Genomic DNA, 25,558 nt, shown 5'->3' with positions numbered 1-25,558 from the left:
ACTTTATGAAGGGGAAAAATGAGCGTTTGCATTATTTTACGACAATTTCGACGTGTGTGCGATAGATGCCGTAATTTGACGCAACGTGGAGTTGTTTACTATTTTTTTCCGGGCTCTCTTGAGTTATAAGGTAGATGTAGGCGGTTTAAGAAACGCCAATTCGTGTGAAACTTAACTTTGTGTCCACAAGAAGATATGGGGAAGCCAAAGAAAAAGAGTGAGTGTGCGACGAATTATTCAAAAATATCTGAAATGGCTTTTTAAAGTGGCTCGACTGGCTGTAGCTTCTTGCTAATGCTAACCGCTAGTATGTCTTCGTCTTATGATAACCGCAGAGGAGTTGGTAACGTTTTCCTTTTGTAAAGTGGATTAGGTGGTTTTGAAGGGGTTTTTTTTAAATATAAATTTCACGTTTGTAAAAAGTTTTATCTAGTTTGCGTTTAGGACTCCTGGAGCATATAAACGCAGCTTGCTTAATCTCCGTTTAAATATTGCTCACTGACAGGTGACCTCAGCAGAGCTGAGTTGATGATGATGACCATCGCTGATGTCATCAAGCAGCTGGTCGAAGCCCACGAAGAGGGCAAAGACATCAATCTCAACAAGTAAGACATTTTTTTTACGAAGACACTCAACTCCTTGCTGTCAATAGCTTTTTCATCAGAAGCTTAAAACTGATCTACATTACAGCTCTGGATGATAAATATATTTATGTAGGTATCATTATTTGTTAAGAAATATATTCACAGACTTATTAAAAAAAACATTGATACTGTAGGCAACCATGTGTGTGGTAATTGGTCATTTTCCTAGCACGACTATCCATTACTGTGTACATTTCCTTTTTCAGTCACATTGTGGCGACACTCTTTTTCTTTCAAACTCTACAACATACACTGAACCTGTTTTCGAACAGGGTGAAGACTAAGACCTCAGCTAAATATGGACTAGAAGCCCAGCCTCGTTTGGTGGATATCATTGCAGCTGTCCCACCGCAGTATCGTCGTGCTCTGGTTCCCAAACTCAAAGCGAAACCTATCCGTACTGCCAGTGGGGTGAGAAGCACTCATTCTTCCATCTGTCATTCTGTCTTCTAGTGGCATCCTCTAAATTTCCCCAAATTTTCTTCATAATTTTCCCCAACTTCCTTCATAATTTCCAATAAGAGACGTGATTCAGCCCCGTCCATAAGCAGTATTCACAGTTGCACTAACGTCCTGAAATGTTTTGAAAATGTTCCAGGGGGTTGGGCTGGAATTTGTGAACAAGGTTGACCGCATGCATTGGCTTTAGACTTCCTGTGCAGACTTATTTCCCCGGCACTCGGGTAAAATCTCTGTGCAAATGTAGCAGCAAATTATTTCTGACATGATGACTGCTTCATACCTGCCCTCCTGCGTGCTCCATTCAGAAATTCCCTTGTACCACCTCCCTCACATTTCAAGCTGTGAGAGCACGTCTCCAGCAGAAAGTCTTCTGAAGCATGCATGAACAGCAACTGCGGGAAAAGTGCGAACCGATTTGCCCCTACTTAAGCCTGAAATTTTTTTATATTTCTGTGTAAAGATGGCTGTACTGTATAAGAGTGGTGGAATGATGTTGTTCAGCTTTAGCTTTCATTTTACATACATTTTTCTTTTAAAAAGATGATAATTGAATGATTAAAGTTTGAATTGATCCTAAAAATGTTCTTTAAATGTTCAACACAAATGGGTCTGTCATAGATCGCAGTTGTGGCTGTGATGTGCAAACCTCATCGATGCCCTCACATCAGCTTTACAGGAAACATCTGTGTGTAAGTGACACACTCATTTTGTTTTTTTATTTTGTTGTTCTTGTGAAATAAATGTAAATATTGTGGGCTTTTTTCGTTTAATCTATACTCTGGTGCTGTGAACAGAACTTGGTAATGCAAATGATTGTTCTTACAAAAACTTCAAATTGGTAAATGTAATTTTTGAAGCCTTCGTTTTGCTTTCTGACCTTTTCCTGACATGGATGTAAAGAATGCTTTTTTTTTTTCTTTCTCTGATCTCATGTTCAGATATGTATTTTTGTGTTAAATCCATCTTTATTTTGGCAGCTACTGTCCTGGTGGACCGGATTCAGATTTTGAGTACTCCACACAATCTTACACAGGCTATGAGGTAAAGCTCTTATTTTCTATCTGTATGCCTAAATAAAGTCGTGTTTTTGCTGGAAATTTGTTTGCTTTTCTTTTAATGAACCCAGTTCACTTTATTTCTAGTAAATCAGACTTTAAATATTTTATTTTTTGTATTTGAATAATTATTTTTTGTTTGTCTTTTGTCTCCATTAGCCAACGTCCATGAGAGCAATCCGAGCTCGCTATGACCCCTATCTTCAAACCAGACACCGAGTTGAGCAGGTCAGTGACTCGATACACTTCTACTGTATTCATAGCCATTTTATGTCCCATTAATGACCCATGCAAATTGCACGTGGTTTGGTTGGAGTAGCATTAAAACTGCTCAATTTATTTGCTCGATGCATTGTCCTCTGTTTGGTAGCTGTGGAATTTGGCTACTTTCATATGGTCACATGATTAACCTCTCATTAAAGCAGCAACTTCCACAAATCAGCCTCTGCAGTTACATCATTATGAGCAATGATGATTTATTTTGAATGCTGTAATGAGCATCATAGCTTTCATCAGCACACATGACCTGACCCTCATTATGCCACTGTTTTTATGCCATTGTTCCCATTAATCTAATTCACTAGTCCAAAGCCATTAGCTAAAGCAGTTTTATGTGGAAATCTGTGATGTTAATCTCAGTTTGTCTCAGTTTTTATGTTTTTCGTGGTGTTTTGCCTTTTGGAAGTCAGTTTCATGTGAATCAGGTTGAAGGTTTTATTTATTATTCCAATATATTTTATATCTTTTATCTTTATATGTTTTTCCAGATGTTATTTAATCTCACTGTAATCCCAATCCCAACCAATTAAATCCCTCCATATGACCAAATTGTTTGCAACCTTGTGTGTGATTTGCAGCTGAAGCAGCTGGGCCACAGTGTTGACAAAGTAGAGTTCATTGTCATGGGTGGGACCTTCATGGCTCTGCCTGAAGAGTACAGAGACTACTTCATCAGGAACCTCCATGATGCCCTGTCAGGACACACCTCCAACAATGTCACCGAGGCCGTCAGGTACTCATTAAGCTAAAGTGATACTGTCTGTGTCTTTTCTTTGGTGTCTCGCAGCACTAACACACTGCACTGTTGTAATAATGACATCTGTGGTGACCCAGTCCAGCATATGAAGATCAACACAAACTTGTAGAAAACAAGATCCACACTAACATTGAGTTCCTTTGCTCATGCTCCAACTCTCAATGTTTCATTTGGCTTGTTTTGGTAGTTCTGTTGAGAGACCAACAGATGAACTAGTGTTTCAAAAATGGTTGCGATGGATTCTTTTTTATTTATTTACATTATGCCTAATCTATTCTGGGTGTGTAAATCAGGTTTTGAGAATCTCAGTGTCATACAATTTTGGTCAGACTTAACGTGTTTACATGTATTTAAAAAAGTCCAGATTTGGTCAGACTAACAAATAACTTTTTTTTGTCATGTAATCTTGCTTTATGAAGATACTTCATGTCAATAAGACTGAATTTTTGCAATATATAAACCCTACAGATACTTATATTCTATTTCTGAAAATAATAAAAAAAGATCATGAAGTGCTGAAACTAAGAAATTGATTTTTTTTAAAGAATATATACTAATGTTGAATTTAACACCAATAACACCTTTAACATAATCATCTTAGCATTACAACTTGGAAATTTGGTTGACTTAGAATTTCCTCTTTACTTTTTGTAGATGATGTGGTCCTTACATGTATTTAAAAAAGTCCAGATTTGGTCAAACTAACAAGTATCTTCACGTGCACATTTAACGAGATTACTTTCTAAAATTAAAGCTACAGAAGAGAACATTATGCCTTTATGTGTGTTGAATCAGCAGGGATATACTTCATAGGGTTACTAGAAACCTGAAGACTTGATTGTTCTTATATTTCAAATTGTCATCTGGAGCCAGGTTTTGTGTTTTCCTTTATATCTAAGATATCTCCAACATAATTGGCTGTAGAAAAGGCGAGAGTTGTGTTTAAGATTTTGCTTGAACCATGAAGTAAAGTGGGTAATATTCAGAATAAACAGGGGGAGGACCATCAGACCACTTCTTCCTAACCCGCCCAAATTAATGACCTCCATTCCCTTTTGCTCTCTCTTTATTTTCTTTCCATTCTTTTGCTAACCTCTTCCCATATACAGACACAGGAAGTTTTCTTACTTTAATGGGATAGTGTGACAATTAATAGTAGTCATGTGTTGGCCTTTGAATGGATTTCATTTAGCTCTTTTGAGAGAATTGTGACACCATTTTGGTCCTTCAGGTGGCATCGTAGTTGCTTTGGGTTTTCAGAGTTTGCTTTCATGAACTTAACTTGAGTTTAACTTTATTTGTCTATAGTCTTTTTAGAACCATTTTTATACAGTACATTTGTGTTGTCACTCTTTTTTGACAGCAAAAGAGTTCTGAAGCAACAATGCTTTTTCTTGTTTTTCTTATTCTGTCCACCAGAGGGAATCAGTCTACCATGCACTGTTTCTTTCTTTTTGATTCACTGTATAATGTCCTCCTGGATATTACTGCAAGGGCTTTAAAACAGAAATGAGAAAATCTGATCAAGACTTGACCTGCATTAACTAAGAATAACAAAAAGGCCGAGCTGACATGTTAGCAGCGTTGTTTTAGGCAGCGTTGCTGTTTATATTTCTTCCTCAGTTACAGGTTTTGTTACTATATTTTCAGAGAATCTTTAACAGGTGGCATCACTTATTTCAGATGTGTCAGGCATTTGTTTTATTATTTTCTATCGATTTGTATTACATACTCAGTACACTGCATTAAAATGAACAACGGTTCACCTTCATGAAAATGATTCTGGTTTTCTTTTGGTTTTATCTGTTGTGTTCCCCAGCCAGTTGGTGTTAAAACCAGACTCGGAAAAAATTTGGGAAGGCACAGAAAAATCCATACATCTATTTACTCTACCCGCTTAATCCAATTCAGGGTCGCAGGGATACATGGGACAATGCAAAAGAATTTTTAAAAAAAAGTATTTTTTTTAGTATTTCAGGTTTGCAACACGTTCCAAAATGTGTGACTATGCCAAAGATCTATGACAAATTTTCACTGTATTTTTTAAAAGTAGTTTTTTTTGGTATTAAAATCTTGTCCATATCACGGACATAAGTAAAAGATGGATACTGTGTAGAGAGCGACGAAGAAGAAGAAGAACGTTATGGTGGAATCTGTGGTAGTGTTGCCAGGTGTGTGACTGTATGAGTAATGTGCAGTTGGTTATTTGTTTTCCTCAAAATAAGAATTTTGCCTGTCAAAACAAGCATAAATCGTACAGTTTTGCCTCCTGCTGCAGGATCTGTCACTACCCTGTACCCTCCACAGCTCTCCTTTTCCAGTGCTTACAGGTGGCAGTCAGTCAGTGAGACATCTACCTATTTTGTTAACAGTGCAGGTTACTCAGCGGCTGAAGTGCGAATGAAATGCATAACGAGTGTGTCAAAAATATGGATTTGGTCACAAATGGATGCATTTAAAAGGCTGCGTGCATCAGATTGGAATGAGGACTTCACATCACATCTGTAAAGGAATATTTTAACATGGCAGTATTGCTACTTTTGTTGCAATAATATGCTACTCATTTTAACTATATTTATTTTATAGTAATTTATTTAAAATGCAATTAAAAATTCAACTAAAAAGAATTCGGGCAACATACAAAACTAAGAGATTAATTTTTGAAAAAACAAATGTAGATCATTTGAATGTATTTTCGTCCATCGCCTTACAAATTTTCGTTTTAACACTTAATGACCGCATTCTCTCAGACAGGGCGTGGAAAAGTCTATTTTTCTTGGGCTTCTTTTATAGAACCCTTTTATAGAAAGCTTTATTGGTGCATGTTTTCATAGATCTGGTTATTAGTTACTGCCACAACATCTGGTAACGATGGATTATGCCATTTTATTTTTATCCTGGTTCTATTGTTTCTAAATCTTCTATGCTGCTTTTGTTCTCATTATTGTAATTATCTGTTTAAATCACTTGTTTGACGTCAACTAGATTTAACAATATTACTATTATTATATATTTTCCCCATATTATCCCAACCTTTTTGTTTTGGGATTACATATTACTATGTATTATAAGAATTATTCGGCCCATCCTTGTTCTGCTCAGACTGTAACATCCTGTGGAAAGCTAAGACTTGACGGCCAGCTCCACAGACTCAACTGTTGAATAAACCCATTGAAAATGTGGGGGGAAGATAAGTGAGGCCACTCTCCATAAGTCCTTTTCAGTTACTTCAATCGATTTCTCGCTTGCTCAGTTAGGCCAGCTTTGAATGAAATCAGGCACACGTCTGCTCAGTATGGATGAGTTGTAACTTTCACGATAATTTGGAGCAGGAATAGTCAAAGAAAAAAAAAAGTGCACTTTCTTAAGAGTTACCTCATTCGTATGATTGGACCAAATGATGGCTTTTTCACAGGAATGAAAAGCTCACTGACAGTTTTGTCAGCAGGACCCATTTTCTTTCTTAAAGCCTAACAAGACCCAAGAGGCCAGTTTAATTATTTGTGTGTGTGTCTCCTTTGTCATATGTATGCATCTATCACTGGGTGCGTTGGTATACTCGTTGGTGCAGGTGTGCCTAAAAATACCCTGTTCTGCTATCAGCATGCTTTAAGATACTGTGATTACAGTAATTGTGGAGACTGTCGTTTGGCTTTGAAAGGACGACGCACTTGGTTTGGTGAAGGGAGAGCCCCAGGCTCATTGTGTGCATCTGTGCTTGTGATATATCCAATGTTAGGGCATCAAAAAAAGCTTGTGAGTATGATGCTCACATCTCTGCTTCTCACCACGCGCTCCATTCTCTTGATCTGATTGCAGCAGCGAGATGCCTTGAGATAATCGCCTGAGATAATAGACTTTTTATTGATTCACCTCACACAATCTGATCATCCTCTCTGGAGCATAAACTCTTGTAATTAGAGTAAATCAGGCAGCAGACTGTAAAAGATGGACATTTATTGTCAGCAGATACAAAATTCGAGGGAATGTGGACTTGCATGAGAAGAGCTAATGGTCATTGGAGCAGCTGGAGTGGAGAAAATGACAACTGGCTAGTGTTTTGAGATGACGTTTCTGTTGGGTCACTTGTGTTGTTTTTGTGTTTTGTGAGTCAGATTCAGGCTAGATGACTCTGAGAATGCATCCGTCTTGAGATTACATTTACAGAAGACAGGAAAACATGCTGCATCACTGATGGTCACATTCTACATCTGCATGCTTCTTGTAGCAATAAGTTGTTTTATTATCATGATTTACAACATTAGAGTTTTTAGTGTGGCAGGCTGATAAACTTCATTAGGTGATCATTTGCAAAGGTTTGAGATTGTCCTGCAGTCAGCTACATTTGTATTCTTCCGAATGTTGAATACAGTCCCCAAAAACCTGGGACACCTTACGTAAAATGTAGGTAGACAGGATGTAATGATTTACAGATCTCATAAACCACTATTTTGATTAAGCAGGTATAGAAAATGGATGGATGGGAACATATACATTTTGCTACGAGTCTCAATAAATGAGACATTTTGATATTTTACTAAAATATGATCTCATGTTGTTGTTCAAGATTCAAGAGGCTTTATTTATCCCGAGGGAAATTGCTGTGCAACAGTTATGGAACAAGGGGGAAAGTACAAAATAAAAACAAAATAGACAAATAAGATAAAATAACACAAGTAACTGAGTGCAAATAGCAGCCTCAATAAAGAAAACATTATGTACAAGCAAGTGATTAGGAGAAGTGTCATTGTAAAGTGGGTAAAGTGACATTGGTATTTGGCCTCAGGACGCAGTGTTTCCACTAATCCTCTCTCGACCTGAGGTAGATGAATTTGAGAGTCTGATGGCCACAGGCAGAAAGGACTTCCTCTGGCGTTCAATCCTACAAAGGGGTGGAATGAGTCTGTTGCTGAAGGTGCTTCTGTGGGAGGTAAGCACCTGGTAGAGAGGGTGAGTGTTGTTGTCCAGGATGCTGTGCAGTTTACACAGCATCCTCCTCTCAGACACCACCAACAAAGAGTCCAGCTGGACCCCCAGGACGGAGCCAGCCTTCCTGATGATCTTGTTGGCATGTTGATTGGATTTCGGTGGCAGCCAAATTCAAGTAGTAGAGTCCAGGTGTGGGGCTGGTCTGTGTGCAGTCATGACCTTTCACCAATTAATTTAGCGCTTCATAAAACGGAAAAAAATACAACAAATAAGATCCAGGACTATCAAGCAACTAGTATCCTACATCGTACAATAATCCTCCTCTAAAGGTTCAACAACAGACTGTTAAAAGAAAAGACCACACAGTGGTGAACACAGGCCCGTCCAAACTTTGAGACATGTTGTAGTCCAATTCAAAATGAGCTAATTTTTTTCATGAAGTAGCAAAATTTCTCTCTTTCAACATTAGAATTTTCTTTTTCTGCATTTTATTGTGAATAAAACATTTGTCTATGAAAATTGGAAATCATTGCATTCTGGGTTTTTTTGTTTTGTTTTTTTTGGGAATGGTGATGTGTTTTACTGTAAGCTACGTAGGGAATATGGTATGTATATATAAGTACAGCAAGGGGATAGAGATGATAACTGGAAAAAAAAACGGATACTTTTGCTTTGTCCTCCAATGAAAATAAAGAATATGACAACAAAATGGGAAAACAAATCTGATCTTGTAGATGTACTTTTTCCTTTGTTTCAAAGGTATTAATCTTTTTTGCTAATGTAAGTTTTGCTTACATGCTTTTGTCCCCAGTTGACAAAGTTAAAGTTTCTTGGCCTCAAAATGGAAACACTGAGCTAAAAGATCATGAAAATATGGTGAGGGAATTGCAGTGTGGTGGGGCCTCTCATATTACAGAGTTAGTTGATCCTTTGTCATTGAAAATATTATTTTTGACTCTCGACCTGTATGAGAAACAGAGATACTTATATTAACCTGTAAACACCAAAACTCAACTTAAAAAAAAACAAATAAATAAATAGGGGTGAATAGGGGCTTTATCTTTTCTGCATTAGTTTGTCATTACTGTGAGGTTAGTGTTAACTGCCTGGTTAATGAGCCATTTAAACTTACAGCGTGTAAATTGATGTTGCTAAATGATGCTAGTAATATTTCCCATCCACATAACACCCTCAAATATTTAGTAATATTAAGTCTCATTGAGACTAAATGGTTGAATTAAAAAGCCATCATCTATGTACTAAAAATGGATTTAAAAATGTGATTAGATTAATATAATGTACAGAAATAACATCGACTGAAGTGACTGAAACGGTTTCTTCCTGCAGGTACTCCGAGCGCAGTAATACCAAATGTGTAGGAATCACTATAGAGACGCGGCCAGATTATTGCTTGAAGCGCCACCTCAGTGACATGCTGAGCTACGGCTGCACCCGGCTGGAGATAGGAGTCCAGAGTGTTTATGAAGATGTGGCCCGCGACACGAACAGGTAAGCATGACTCAGGAAGCTGCATATACTTGTACTATACAGCGCAAAATTCTTGAGCCACCCCTCATTATTTTGTGTTTTTTTTTTCCAAGAAGCCAGACTTCTTGTAGTCTTTTTACTCTCTTGAGTAGTCGTTCTCCAGACTTGTTGACGGTCTTTTAAATAAGTTTTTCTTGGTAGATTGGCTCCCCCCCCCCCCCCCCCTCATATTTTCAGTCCAGACCTTGTACCTATCCATTTTCAGAGGAATGTGTTGTTGTTTCTTTTGTTGTTGTTGTCGTCATTGTTTTTTTTTTGTTTGTCTTTGTTAACTTAACACTGACCTAGGAATCATTTAAGTATAAATGAACCCCACCTAATTTGAGGGATGAACCAGGGTTCTGTTTATGCATAACTAACAACTTAGAAAAGAACTGATTTTCAATTGTCTCTTCGGGCACTTTTACACTCGCAACCTGTCAAAAGAAAGCTCAATATTTGTTCCCCGTTTATTAAGTTGCATTGATTAAAACGGTAAAATAACTCAATTTTAAAGCCCTAATATAATATTTATGCGTCAACAAAATGGTTCCTGAAGAGCTATGAGCAGAAATCTTGGCATATTTCATCAAAGAATTAAAATAAACTGGAGAAGTTGAGGACAAAAGAAGTGGCAGACCAAAAAAAAATAAAATAATGGCACATGAACAGTATCTAAAAGTGATGTCCTTAAGAAATTGGAACAGAATCCAGCAAAGACCTGAGAGATACATCTGGTCTGTCAGTTGCTCCATCTACTGTTCACTGAAGCCTCATCAGAAATGGTCTCCATGGAAGGATGGCTGTCAAGAAATTATTCTTAAGGTAGGGTAACAGGGAGAAAAGACTGAGATATGCCAAAGAACTGGACTGTGATCACACACTGATTTTCAGGCCAAACCTTAACATTATTGAAGCAGTGTGGGTTCATCTTGACAGAGAATGAAACAGAAAGCATCCAACATCAAAGGAATAACTTTGGAATGTCCGTCGAGAAGCCTGGAGAACGGTTCCCTAAGACAACAAAAGAAATAACAAGAAAGCTTGTCTGAGAGGGTTCAGGCTGTGTTGAAGAATAAAGGCGCTCATCCCAAATATTGACTTTCAAGCTTGTTTCCTTTAATTTATGTTTGCAATAATTCTAAAAAAACTGGCATACCTTTTTATATTTTCCAGGCAGTGTATAAAGAAAAGAGAGGTGGCTCAAGACTTTTGAACAGTACTTTACACAAGGCAGTAGTCATAACACCATGGCTGTAGATCTGATTGTGTTTAAATGATAGATGGGTGGATATGAGTATTTAATCTTTGTATTATCAATTTAATTTGGTCTGTTCACATGTGTGTCTTCTCCAGAGGCCACACAGTACGAGCTGTGTGTGAATCTTTCCACCTGGCAAAGGACGCTGGCTTCAAAGTGGTCGCACATATGATGCCAGACCTGCCGAACGTGGGCATGGAGAGGGATGTGGAGCAGTTTATTGTAAGCATGTTTTCTTACCAACACAGAACCATAAGGTTTTCACTGAAAGTGCAAATACATTCCAGACCTAGGAGAGATTGTGGAAGTTAGAATATTTTCATTATTCGTTCATAACAAAGTCCACATTAATAGGTCAGGGGTAAAGGAAAACATGTCCCTATGAATTTTATCTCCTAAAAGACTGAAAATACTTCCATTTTAGGCAGTTATTATGTGGCATCATTGGGCAGAAAAAGTCCATAATGACTTGTCAGCGTTATGTAATTCAGGTGAGGGAAAGTGGACCTCTACAAATCCTTTAAGCTCTGTTTTCAGGCTTTTGTTAATAAAACCAGTAACTGGAGTCTCTGGCCAGTCCAAGGTTTTGTCAGAGGTTTTGCTCTTCGGAAGCAGGCGTGTGAACATCCCTTCAGATCATGACTAAACAGAAGTAATGATTGAATGTCCTACAAGAGAAGTTTATCAACTTCCAGCCCTGGCAGCAACTCCCTACCGAGGAAAGCAACTCGAAACAATGTCATAAGAAAAGGACCCGATGAAAATATTCCTGTAACGGATTAATCGTCCCAGGAGAGAAGCTGACATGTTTTGTTTGGAGCTGATCTGAAGTTTGCTAGATTCGACCCAACTTTCAATCACCATATTCTGCTCAAGTCATTTAAATATAGATTTGTTATGGAATATAAGGGAAACATAAGCTCTCTGCAGATAGTCACACTGTGGCTGTGCTCAACTTTTAATGACACAACAACAAAGACACCTAGATATTATTTGTTGGCTGGATTTAAGCATACAAAGTTGCAGTCACTAACAAGTGAAACAAAATAAAGGAAAACTTCAGAACTTCTGACTAAAAATAGCATTAAATTCACGCACCTAGTTGATCATGAAGTTTATCACTTGTGATATTAGTAATCCTACTTTCTTTACTTGGTATCAGAGTGCATTATCAGCACGTACCTTACAGTGAGTCCTTGGTGTATCAGCTTAAAATAGCAGAGCAAAAGCCGTGACAGTTGCTCACAGCCGTCACTCTGATGTGACTTGATAGAAAATCCTATCAGATGTTCCTCAGCAGCAGGCTCACTTTGCTTTTCTGATTAGAAACAGCTATGATATGTATGTGCAGATTGAGGCAACGTTTCCTCCCAACATGCCTGACTGTAGGATGTTAATGGAGGCTGGATTTGAAGCTGCGTGCAGTTCCAGCTCATTTGGTTTATTTCTTCAGTACTAAAACATAAATCAAGTGATTAAAATGCCTCTTATTATTATTATCTACGCAGGTGAGACTCTAAACTAAAAACATCACTATGTCAGAGCCCACGGTGATTTTGCTTTCTCCCTCTTTTACGTGTACATTTAAACTGCTAATGCATTTTTTAACTGCTTATAAAAGTTTTTTGTTTTTTTTTTAAACATGAAAAAGGTGTAAAGATGTAATATGGAAGCGTAGAAGGATTTTCCATTGTGGATATATTCCAACACACTGGCTTTGTGTTTCAGTGTGAATTTGAAAATTTTGAGGTTTTCAGTACACATTTTCCCAATCGTAAATGTGCACAAATGTGTTTGTAAAACATTTAAATTCTTTTAGATTGACAAATTTAATTGACTCTCCTGTAAATGTATTATGGTCTGTTGTGCAGTACTTTGTAGAAGCACCAGCATTTCTTTTTCCAAAAAAACATCGAAGTGAATTATATTATGGTGGTAAAACAAAGAGCAGCAGCTAGTCAACACCGTGAGAGGAAGCGGATTAAATGTTTATTTGGCCCTCAAAGTCTCTTCCTTTCTTCTTCTGTTGCGTTTCTACCGTCACTTCTCCTGTCTAGACTTCAGTTCTTCTTTTCGCTCTCAATATTTTATCTGTCCTGTTTCCTTGTTTGTCTCTTTTGCCATATACCTTTTTTTCCCCTCCTCTGCTATTTCTCCCTTCGTCCTTATCTCTTCCCTCTCCAGTCCTAACTTTCCACTTGATGCTGTCTCTTCCCTCCTGTCACCAATCTCCCTGCCATCACCCCTTTGTCCTCTTCCAATCACACCCTCTCCCTCTCTGCCTTGCTCCTCTCTTTTCTTATCAAACTGACACTTAGATTATACGACTTGTGTGTGACTTCTTTTTGCTCCTCTTCACCATATCTAATCTCTTCACTATAACTAATCTTCCACGGCACAGTGAGCACTGGCAGACTTTTCCCAGCAAGTGTGACAGCTACTGTAGACTAACTGTTTACAGGTTTCTAGCTTTTGATAGCGTAAGCTTAGACAGTCCAGGAAACAATTTGTCTAATTTCAGTGTCGCAGAGAGATCATTTGCAAAAACTTGACATTTAAATTTTCACTCCACTTTGTCAATTTGACACATATGCAAATCGCTGCATGTTTGATTAACTGAAGTCTCATTTGCATTTTAACATATTCCATTTGTGAAAATCTGTGATACAGAAAATAACCGTCATGCTATCGTTACTCAGTTGAGAAGTTAAATCCTGATCTACAGTACTGTGCAGAAGTCTTGAATCACTCATTTCTTTATATATTACCAGGAAAATGACAACATCAGTTTATTAGAATTTATGCAGAAATACAGTATATAATACAGAAATATAGTTTTAATAATAATAATAATAATAATTCTGAAAGTTAGTATTTGATATGACTGCCTGTGGAGCTTCAAACATCACATCCATTTTCTGTAGATACCTGTTTGGGCCTGACACCTTTTCTTTTGCCCTCCACTTGTTCACTCTCTGCAGACACTGCACACCATGCTGAGATATGCTGAGTTATTGACTAATTGCTTTTTGGGAATCACCTTGTTGGTGCAAAAATACTATTTAGTCTGTCAAACTGTGTTGTTGGTGTAGACTCACAGTCATCCAGGTCACCGTAATCCTAAGAGATTGAATGAGGGTAACTCAATGTCTTTTCTTGGTTCTTGTAGATATTTCACATCCCATCAAAGCTGCATTGTGGTGCTGCGAAGGTGATACCTCAGCTGTTCAAGGATGTTTTTTTTCCAGTTTAACAATGGACGTACAATGCCACCATTGTGTTTGGGTGCACCAGTCTCTGTCTGAGGGTGTTGTGGGGAGAGAGTGACGACATTTTTGTGCCACTTCTTTTTATCTTCTTTGTTCGTGTTGTTTTCTCCAGATTTCTTAGCTAATTTGACAAAGGCCCAGTTTGGACATCTACAAATCTGAGGTGCTTTTTTTAATGTGTTTTCCCACTGATTTTGTAGGAACATTCTCAGCCCAATGGTTTAGAGTTCTGATTACAGCCAGATTGTATTTCAATGGCTGGTCAAAAAGCAGGTATGTATGCTCTGTGTGTTTAGGTTTCCGATAAACCCCAAAGTTGAGGCTTCCGTCGTTCCTCAATGTTCACAGCACAGTCTGAAAAAGATAGCTTGTTGTTTTTTTGCTTCCTCCCTTGGGGACTTTATATTGCTGTTGATGTGTTCTGTGAAAGCCTTGACATCTTGAGTCAACCACATATCTGTACCAGTTGCTTGGTGTTCTTTTATTGCAGGTCATTGTTTTTCACATCCTTCTATGTAAAGGTTGTCCCCCCTTGAGGCCAACTTTTAGACAGGAATTACTTATAAGCTACTTATAAGGTGAAACTCCCAACCATCTAGTTAAAACTGAAGGAGCCTTTCTGGTGAGAGGTGAAAAGTCTTCAAGAACCAAAAAAGAAGTCCAGTTGTTCTTATTCTGATTTAGAATGGTCAGACTGTGTTATCTTTGGCATGATTTGTAGATGTAACTAAAGAAATCGGGGCAAATGATGTGTCTTTGGGGCAGGCTGCTGGTAACAAAGAGCCAAAAGATACTATTTTTAAATTGGTTCTTTTTTCTGTTGGTTCAAGTTTTTCTGTTATGTTATGTTTAGACACTAAACTGATTCATCCCTTGAGCGAGTTTGAGTTAGTTTTATGCTTGAATGAATCATATGTCAGTGTTAAGTGGCATGTTAAGTGGCATGATAAACTCTAAACATGTTCCTCTGAAAATTGTCAGACTGGACTGAAAATTTGTGAAAAAGAAGCGAGTGTACAGAGAAAACAGATGAATCATCACTTCAGAAAGCCTCGAGAGCTGCTGCTTAAGAGCACTTAGAAGGAAGTATGGCTCTTTGGAATAAAAATCTAAAGAAATGTGGTGTGGTTCAATAATTTTCCACAATACTGTAAATGTCCACATAACATCAGTGAGTTAAACATGTTTTCTCTATCCTGAGTGAGATATCTGTGGTTGATTTCAGCCACGTTTACACTGCTGTCCTGCACCCAGGGTCCAGCTTGACTGTAACTCTTAAAGAGATTAAGCAGGAAATGGATTAACAAAATGTCCAGCTCTTACATTTTTAAATATTTGTTTGCTTGCACTGTCCAATGGGATTTTGATTTGAAGTAAACATTGCACATAAGATGTAAGCGGGAGCTGAGATTTCAGTGGTGGCATATTAACTCTGAAAGAGCATCCATGAAAACTAGGGATGTCCCGATCCGATCACGGGATCAACCCCGATTTTCCATTTAAGCAAGCAGGAATTCTTCTTTTCCCTTTCTTTTTTTCATTATTCTCATTCAGGCAAACATGGTTCCTTTACAACTATTAACTGAGACTTTGTTTTTTAATGATCCCACCGGGTGTCTGCTGTCGTCATGGGCCATTTCGGTCCCTGCAGAGGGCAACACCAGGTGGACTTTGCATCTGTCTTGTGTCCTGAGGGTGGAATTCGATTGCCATTTCCTTCCAGCCTGAGTCTGTCTCTCACTTATTTCGTGCCTTAGGTTAGTCGTGCTTAACAGTGTTCCTCTCTACCAACATTTAGGAGCTGTGATGTGCCATTCAAAATGGTGGCAGGTGCAGAATCTCCTAAAATTATCTCAAACACGCATTATTTGTCAGATTAGCTGCCCCCTCCCTTTAGGTTTACTGCAGGGCCATGTGGGACACGTCCTCGTGTGATTATGAGCTGTGACGGGAGAGAGATTATGAGATACTGATAATGCAGCCTATTTTGGAGAATGTGCCTCGATTCCAGATCTTCACGGTCCTGATCATGACAGTTCGCGCAGAGGGGAGGAGAATGACTGGAAATTGCACCGATTCCCCTCACTGCACTAAACCAGGTCACAACATTTGTGCCCTTCTATTATATAACTGAGCACTGCAGTGATGTTCTTTGCTTTGAATGAGCACAGTGGATGTCTGCTTTCAGGTTAAGGATTAAGTGCCTTTGCAAATGTACTAATTTATACTGAACTTTCACCATTTCTATTTGCCAGTGTCAAAATTTGATAAGCATTAAATATTTTCCCTTTTTTTCATAGTTTAGACGAACGTATTTATTTTTACTTCAGTCTTTCTGTTTACATGATTTATTACACAACACAGTAACTTGAGAAAGTAGTATGTGTGTTATGTTAACCTGATTTTGTCAGAAATGCAATTACAGAGCCTGAGTAAAATAAATCTACGTTTTAAGTTTGTCACATCTCAGACAGATGTGTTATTAACTATTTAATTATAAGAAAATGTGCAGTACTCTCATGGCATGTTCACTGAAGACCCTCACAGACAGATCTCAGAACAGCTCAAATGAACCAGTTTAAACACAAGCTTGTTTTAGCCGAATCTTAATCTTCTTGAATGTGAAATCGCAAATGCACACCGCAGATATGAAATATTTTCATCATCTTCCAGCTTTGGAATAAGTTGCCAACATTGTTGAATTGTGCAACTTCCATTCTGGTGGCGGGTGTGTCCTGCTGAGGATTCAGCTGAGATACCGGCACAATGTGAACACACCAACAGGGAAAAGAAGAGATCCATTAAATCATACCTGACAGTCAAAGTTTGTGAAACTATCAGGTGAGCTGAGGTGATGCCAAGTCTGCGATGTTGTCACATTTCTTTTTTGCAAAACATATGGTCCCCCCTCTTAGATGTCTGCCAAATTCGTTTTACTTTTATACTGAACTGCTTACTTGTTTTTATTTTCTTTTTTTAAACTGTAGCCCTTTGAGATCTTGCGATGTAAAGGGCACTACAAATGTATTATTATTTTATTTCAGCTTCACTTTTCACAAAATGAATCCAGTTTTCTTGTTTTCATTATTAATCTGCAGTTTAATTAGACAGCTTGTGTTCTGGCGGAGGTGGACTCATTTCTGTGATGCAGGCAGAACAGTTAGTTAGCTAGTTGCAAGTCTTAGGCTTATGCACTGTAATAGACCTATTTATAATCTTCCATTGTTAGAGTCCACTTTTACTCAGCTAATATACTAAATCCCTCTGCTCCATGGAATACTTGTTATAGACCTGCTCTGAAAACCCAGAACAGAAAATCAGCTAAATATTGTTTGTACAAATCCACATTTCAGTAAAATAGCCTTTAAACATGTTTTAAGCAGTTATTGTTAAACACGTGTGACGGTTTAATGGTTGTGTAATGATGGACTGTGTTGCAGGAGTTTTTTGAGAATCCGGCGTTCAGACCTGATGGTTTGAAGCTCTACCCAACCCTTGTAATCCGAGGTACAGGTCTATATGAGCTGTGGAAGACGGGGCGGTACAAGAGTTACACGCCGAGTGCTCTGGTGGACCTGGTGGCCAGAATTTTGGCACTGGTGCCACCCTGGACACGAGTGTACCGGGTGCAGAGGTGAGGGAATTTATAGTCCCAATTATAAGGCTTGGCATTAGGCAATACTTTTATGTTATTATTGATTAATTATCCTATTTTGGTCTCACTGTGGGAAGACATCAGTTTAAAATCAAGACATTATCCACTTAGTAAACTGATCATCAGCAAATCTGAGCACCTCTATAAAAACAGACGTTTTGGTACTTTGCTGGTCTGGAGCATTCAGGTGTTTGTTAAAACAATGCCAAGTAGGAGAGACATCTGCAATGACCTTAGAGAAACAATTGCAGCCCATCAATCTGAGAAGGATTATAAGACCATTTCTAAACAATCTCCACCTGAGGTCAAGCTCAGAATGCAATGTTCAGAGAAATTTAAAAAACACGAGCTACACCTCAGACTCTACAGGCCTCAATAGGATATTAAATGTTGAAGTAGATGACGGTACAATTACAAAACGACTATGACCTCTTTGTAAGGTTGCAGGAAAAAGCCTCTTCTTTCTCCTCATAAATAAAGAAGAGCATGACATGACAGCACAGTTTCGGACTTCTAGAGTCATGTCCTTTGGACAGACGAGAACAAAGTGGAGATGTTTGGTCATAATACACAGCTCCATGTTTGAAGAAAACCCAAACGCAGCATAACGGCACAAACACTTCATACTGACTGTTAAATACAGTGTTGAAGGGCTGATGATTTGGGCTTGTTTTTCAGCAACAGGACCTGGGTGCTTGCAGTCATTGAACTGAATGCCAAAGTATTCAAGAGTCGAATGTGAGGCCATCTGTCTGACAGCTAAAGCTTGGCTGAAACTGCGTAATCAACAGGACGATGATCCCAAACACAGCAGCAAATCTAAAACCGAATATCTGAAAAAGAAAATAATTAAGGTGTTGCAATAGTCCAGACCTCAACTTGATTGAAATGCTGTAGCAGAATATGGCATAGTTTAAAGTCATATGGTTGCCTCTTTACTGCGGTTTAAAGCTATTCTTCCATTATCTCACCTGCCATCTTTCACTTTCCTGTTTCTTACTGCTGCACCACCCACCAGGGACATCCCCATGCCGCTGGTTAGCTCTGGGGTGGAACACGGCAACCTGAGAGAGCTGGCGCTCTCCAGGATGAAGGACATGGGCACTGAGGTAAGACTCAAAGGTCTTTCATTTTAGCCTCAAAGACTGTGTCAGCTTATTGTGAGTCAGGAAGCTAATAGACTTTCCAGCTGGGATGCAATCCATAAAAGGTTCTGTAAGACTCAGGTGGTGGCTGCCAAACAACAAATGCTGACTGTCAGAGCCATTTTCATGTGTTACTATGATAGGATAAGGTGGCAGAAAACCTCTAAAATAGGTATAGATGAAGATAGAACTGAGCACCTTCTCTTCCAAATTTATTGGATCCATGTCGGCAAGTAGAAGTGGATTGCAACTTTAGTCACTTGAGGCAGGAGACCCCCTACCAATTTCCATCAAAGAAGACTTGAGATAAAAACTATCATCACAGGAAGACTATGAGATAAAGAGCTCTCTGTTAGCTTCATTTAAAAACACTACAGGTATTTATGTTTGTTTATGTATTTAGCAGACGCTTTTATCCAAAGCGACTTACAAATAAGGATATAACAAGCAATATATATATATATATTTACAAAACAACTAACAATAAACTACATAGAAGGAAACCACTAGTCAGAGGTGACAGTGTAGAGATGGAGTGCAGGAATAGAGGAAAATACAGAAAGATAAAATGCAGAGATAGAGGGGGCAGGGAAGTACAAGGTAAGTGCTAGGATAGGAGGTGCTCTCTGAAGAGCTGGGTTTTCAAGAGCTTCTTGAAGATAGACAGGGACGCCCCTGTTCTGGTAGCGCTCGGTAGGTCATTCCACCATCGTGGGACGACACATGAAAAGAGTTCTGATTGTCTTAAGCGTGGTGTAGGAGCTGCTAGACGACAATCCTGCGACAAACGGAGGGACCCAGTTGTGACATAAGCCTTTGCAAGAGCATTCAAGTAGAATTTATTGAGTGTCAGGTTGAAGTGCTGCCATACAAATATTAGCTGTTTTCTCTTTTCTTTCTTTAAACACACTGAGTGCATTTTCTTAGCTTTTCTTTGTAATTTAGTATAATTCATTAGCAAAATCTCTTTTTCACAGAGTGGTAGAAACTGGCTAAGAACTGTGTTGCATTTCATGTCAGATATTGCACTACCTATCTACAAAACTGTTGTGATTATGTTGTACATAGTGATAACTATAATTATCCAAACTTTGACCTAGTTTCCTGCTAAAAAAAACTTTTCTAACTGGTTTTCATCTTCTCTGCTATTCTGCTCTGATATTTCTGTTGCCATTCAGGCAGAATGTCAGTATTTATCCTTGAAACAGAAAGTCTTAAACATCATAATTTAAACACAGTTAATTTGGTTGAACTGGTTGATGTGGAAACATTAGTGGTTGCCATAGTAATGGCAGATTTCTTTAATACAACAGCAAATACTTTTGAGAAACTATCGTAAACATCTGAGCCACTGATGCATTTGTACAGTTGTACTTCATATTTTATTTGTTCCCTTTTTGCCCTTTCCTGTCATTGAGAGCGTGTTATTTCATACTGCACAGTTTGAGACACAGCAATGTTGTCTGTCTTGTTGAGGAGCTTTTTATTTAACAGCTCACCGTGTCCACGTATTCTTATTCCATTGCTTTCTGTAATGATTTATACTGACCCACTTTCTAAAACACCATGAAAGTAACTGCAAAATGTGTTCTTTTCTCTGTAACTCTTTCTATCTGCATGCTACCCGTCTGCTTTTTAAATTGAGCTAGTGTCTCTAGAAAATGTTGGGTTAGCACTAACAGTAATGTGGTGTAAAGAGTGGATAATATCACTAAGTCACTGATGTCACTTTTACTTCACAGTTTTACATACTGCAACGCATAAACCAGTATACAGTATTTCCTGTACATTCCTTGTGCATGTAAGGGCAGTTCTCAGGTCTGTCCTAAGATTTTGTCTCTTAATTAGTTTTACCCATTTGTCTGTCTATGTGTTCAGTGTCGGGATGTGAGAACTCGAGAAGTGGGCATTCAGGAGATTCACCACAAAGTCAGGCCTTACCAGGTAACCTGTTCAGAGACTGAAAACAGCAGATGAAAGATGGGGTTTTGCAATGGTTAAGAAACTATTCATGCAAAAAGATAAAGAACTTGTATAGTTTGCTTTAAACTAATAGAGAGAGAAATGTATTTTTGAACACCCCAACAATTAACGGATGTGTATACAGGTGGAGCTTGTGAGGAGGGACTATGTTGCCAACGGTGGCTGGGAGACCTTCCTGTCCTACGAGGACCCGGAGCAGGACATCCTGATTGGCCTGCTACGACTGCGCCGCTGCTCTCCGCAATCGTTTCGCCCAGAGCTGAAAGGAGGAGTATCCATCGTCCGAGAACTGCATGTGTACGGCAGCGTGGTTCCTGTGAGCAGCCGAGACCCCAGCAAGTTCCAGCATCAGGTGGCTATATTTATACAGACATACACGCAAACAAGAATTGGCTGCCTCACCCAGCACATTGAATGTTTTTCCTCGCTATGGATGGGACTGTTTTTCTCCTGCACTGTCACAGATCCCGCCTGCCCTGTTTTCTTTGTCACACCGCAGAAAGGAGATGTTTCAGATTAATAGGCTCAAAATGTTTTGAAAAATGCTGGATCCTTTTTATCTGTTCTCCTTCCTCTGTAGGGATTTGGTATGATGCTGATGGAGGAGGCTGAGAGAATTGCCAGAGATGAACATGGCTCTGGAAAACTGGCTGTTATTTCGGGTAAGAAATGAGGCACGGTTTGGTGTCATTTATTTTCAGGCCTCTTTCAATCTGACTACGCATTGTTAGTGATCATGAATGACTGCAGCTGATGGCGTCTGAGAAACTCGGATTTCGGATTTTAGATTTACTCAAGTCAGGAAATGTCTAATGGAGCCATTTATAAACTACAGTAGACTCCAGAATCATCAGTTCAAACATTTGTATGCAAATACAAGTTCTTTGGAGGTGTAGTCACTTTTACTATTCTTTCAGACTTCCACTTTGTTAAAATTCCTTTAAAGAAAAGATTAAACAATGATTGAGTTGTTTGGCCACAATGACCAAAAGTATGTTTGGTGGAACTAAGTTTAATAATTCATTCCAAGGAACATGGTTTTGTATGGTGGAAGTAGCATCATGCTCTGGGACTGTTTTGCTGCCTGTCTGAAACGAAGTAGGTGGAATCATAAGGGAGACTGCGTCAGCATAAACTAAAGCCATCAAGCAGGCAGTTGAAAACATAAAAAGGTGTTCCAGCAGGACGATGACCCCAAAGACATCAGCTCTATTGAAAATATCTGGACAGATGGAACACATAAGTTGGGTTCATGGCAAAAAGACATTAAGGCCTCGCTCATATGTGACCCATATCCAATCTGCTTTTGACAGTGTGAACAGCACAAGTCTCATTGAAGCTGACATTTTCTAATCGGAATCAGGCCACTTTTAAATGGGGTTCTGAATCGGATATGTATCTGATTTATTTATTTATTTATTTTTTTGCGACCGCAGTCTGAACAGCCTGGTCGCATTTAATGCAACTTTGACGTCATTCTGAGCCGTGTTGCACTGCTCCCGTCGATCGCCCCAGCACACTGGGGGGATTCCCCATCTCTGCCTGAAACCATGCAGCACCTCCTGGAGATCGTCTGCCTGGGGTATTTAATATAGTCGGGCATGAGGACCTGGTGCACAGCTTTGCAGAAGTCATGCACAACAGCGCAAACGGAGGACTTTGCGATGTAAAACAGGTTGGCCAAGGTGCGGTAACTCGCCCCCGTTGCTACCCAATATAGCCCCACTCCCACTCGCGAGATCTCCTGAACGACATGTCTCCTCTTGAAAGTCTCAGTGAGAGGCGCTGACAAATGTGATGAAAGGTATTCCTCGACATTCTAAAGTTCTGGAAGAATTCCTGCTCCGTGTAACCAGCCACAACTTGATCCCACCACTCCTGGATCCGACGCCGCATACAAATACTTCTCTGTGGTTGTTGCGGTTATTGCTCCGCATAGAGCCATCACTAACATCTGAATTTTCTTCTTTTTAGCAGGGGTCTCAAGTTATGAATGAAGGCAAGAGTGAGAATCCCAGCCGGGGTGGGGGGTTAGACAGGTCTTTCATTACTTATATTATTATTAGTGTTGTTGTTCGTGTTGCTCTGCCCAGACTTATGGGAGACATGTTGTTTCCTGCTGTTTCCGTAGCGATAGTGGCGCGGCAGAAACATTTATATTATATAGATTTTTTTTTTTTTCAGTTTGAGAAATACCATGTGTGGCATGTGAGCGTGAGAACTTGTTGAAATGCGTGTCTCGTGAGACTTGAGTGTCCTGATTTTTAGCAATTAGCCATACAGTCAGTCCTGCCGTACCGGTTGCCGTTGCCATGGTAGCTTCTGTAAACACCATCCTGGGTGGTCTATGGTGATGTCATCAATGATCAACTGCACTTGCGGGTCACTTCAGGAGCGTGAGCTGTTCACACAGCAATCCATAGACGGGCCACATTTAAAGAGGGGATGTGAACAGCCAAACAAAAAATCAAATTTGAGCAGTAAATTGGAATTGTGCATTAAGACCTGCAGTCTGAACGTAGCCTAAGTTTAGTTGAACTCTTCCTCTTCTGCCATATACATTTATACAAATACTCAAATACCTAAGTTGTTTAATTTATATCTTTTACAAACATGTAATTTTGATATAATCTTTTTTTAAATTTTAGATAGAAATAACTAAATCAGTTAAACCAGTGTACAGCATTTATCCGCATTGACTGTATATGAATTTCTGAGCTCTATGTAGTGAGTAGGGAGCTTTGAGTATTAAAACAAATTGGCCAGTGCACGTTAGTGGTTTCTAAATTTGCTGCTATAGTTTTCTTATCTGCTGACAAATGCATCTATAGAGATGTGGTAAGCTGGAACAGCCACATTTGTACCATTGCAACAGTCAGACACAAAGTAACTTTGTGATGAAAAGTAAAATGTTGATGTATGACAAAAAGCAGCAGTAGAAGCAGCAGTGAATTTTTCATTGTGGCAGTTGCTCAAATTCTCAAATACTGTTGTTTTGTGTGCTTTTTATTGCAGGTGTAGGAACAAGGAACTACTACAGAAAGATGGGTTATGAGTTGGAGGGACCATATATGGTGAAGGACCTCTATGGTCCAAGAATGGACTGAACCCTGCTGTGTTTTTACCTTTTTTTTTTAAATCAAACAATAATTGCTGCACATTTTGCAGTGAAACTGTTCCAGTATCATAGATTCTTTGCACAGCCCGTGTATCTGCTTTTATCTAAAACACATCAGGCAATGCTGCTGCATTTCCTCGGTTTTATTAAGATAAGAAGATGTGTGAAAGGACTATGAAAGTAAAGCTATTTACTATTTATCACTCTCATCTTTTTGCTGAGGTTTAGAGGTCACTTTAAGAGGCAAACATATTTTACAGGCACAGTCATGGCAAAGACAGCGAGATGTAGACGCATCTGGAATTCGACGTTCAAGCCAGTGGGTCCTGGATGCCACCGGTGTCTTGACTTTGAACTCACAAGCAGCACCGATTGCATCTGATATGGAGTAAAAACAAACCTGCCAAAGGATTTTCAATTTCACTCCAATGTTAAATGTTCCATAATGTTTAGATACTTCTTGAGTAGTTCCTGTGTGTTTGTCTGAGATGAGATGCCTGAGAACATCATGGTTTGAGTTAATCGTGTTTTATGTTGCTATTAAAAAGAAAATCCATTTTGAGTCAAGCGTTCATTAATGGTTGGCAGTGGATGAATGAAGGGTCCTCACTGGGTACCCGTTTTATAATTTCACAGTTTTGAATTATGGGGCAAGAAATTAATAGTAATATTACATAAATTGCTTTTTAAAGCCCCTCAGATGAATCATTTTTCTTGTTTATTTGTCATGCATTCTTGGGCCTCATGTCCATCCATCCATCGTCTGCCGCTGCTCCGAGGATCGGGTTGCGGGGCAGCAGCTGGAGCAGAGAAACCCAGACAATCACAAAACCATTTATTCTTCTTTCTCAAAGAATAAAGTTAATTTCAGTTACTGTTTTGTGCCCTTCACTGTGTGAGTCTTTCATGTGGCGAGACATTTCAGTAATTTAACTTAAATGAATGAATAGCCAAAAAGGTCTCAGCCTCTGAAGAAAGGTCACAACATCATAGTGGCTCCTGTAATGTATTCCACAATGTCAATGGTGCCAGCCCTTCCAGAAGACCCCTAATGATTGCCTTATGAGACTGTTTACCTGGCTCATTTGATCCAGCCTTTCCAGTTACATCTCCATCAGCTACATGTCTATTGAACATTGACTGAATGCTGTGTTCAGCCACACTGTTACTGGAAAGGATTTGTCATTTGAAGAATAGTAAGCAATAAAGCCCGAAAGCCTTCGACAACCTATGTCTCATATAGATTCCAACTGCATGGGGTGACTGAAGCTGAACGGTCACGCACAATTTCCTGGATGCGGCCCCTGTGTTGGGACTGTGTTGGTGTTGCAGTCCTGACGCATTGAGGAATAGGCCGCATTCGCATTTCCCCTCCATGCTTGCTCACCTCTGCTATCAGCTGTGAAATCTGAAAGCCACCCCCCACCCAGCCTCACACTCGCAGAGTCTGTGCTGAGCTGATTTGTGCTGTACT

The 25,558-nt window shown here is 39.1% G+C and overlaps 1 protein-coding gene across 1 annotated transcript; it reads left to right on the top strand.

Moving 5' to 3' along the window:
- The first annotated feature begins 62 nt into the window (after window positions 1-62).
- elp3 (elongator acetyltransferase complex subunit 3) lies at window positions 63-24,646 on the top strand. The gene is made up of 15 exons (XM_072362523.1): window positions 63-217; window positions 506-605; window positions 917-1,055; window positions 1,725-1,795; window positions 2,084-2,147; window positions 2,321-2,389; window positions 3,019-3,173; window positions 9,474-9,635; window positions 11,010-11,136; window positions 17,624-17,817; window positions 18,857-18,947; window positions 20,862-20,927; window positions 21,091-21,318; window positions 21,547-21,628; window positions 23,982-24,646. The coding sequence occupies exons 1-15, from the start codon at window positions 196-198 to the stop codon at window positions 24,071-24,073; spliced, it is 1,662 nt and encodes a 553-aa protein (XP_072218624.1). The 5' UTR covers window positions 63-195; the 3' UTR covers window positions 24,074-24,646.
- Window positions 24,647-25,558: the final 912 nt, after the last annotated feature.

Source organism: Leuresthes tenuis, unplaced genomic scaffold, assembly GCF_036924035.1.
Source record: "Leuresthes tenuis unplaced genomic scaffold, fLeuTen1.0.hap1 SCAF_13, whole genome shotgun sequence".
NCBI lineage: Eukaryota > Metazoa > Chordata > Actinopteri > Atheriniformes > Atherinopsidae > Leuresthes > Leuresthes tenuis.
The sequence above is the reverse complement of the archived record's forward strand: the minus strand, read 5'-3'. Positions and strand labels throughout refer to the sequence as shown.

Excerpts from the sequence above, each read along its gene's own strand:
- elp3 (XM_072362523.1), top strand. The coding sequence starts at position 196 with ATGGGGAAGCCAAAGAAAAAGA. Across the intron at positions 11,137-17,623 it reads GGGATGTGGAGCAGTTTATT|GAGTTTTTTGAGAATCCGGC; the intron begins GTAAGCATGTTT and ends ACTGTGTTGCAG. Across the intron at positions 18,948-20,861 it reads TGAAGGACATGGGCACTGAG|TGTCGGGATGTGAGAACTCG; the intron begins GTAAGACTCAAA and ends CTATGTGTTCAG.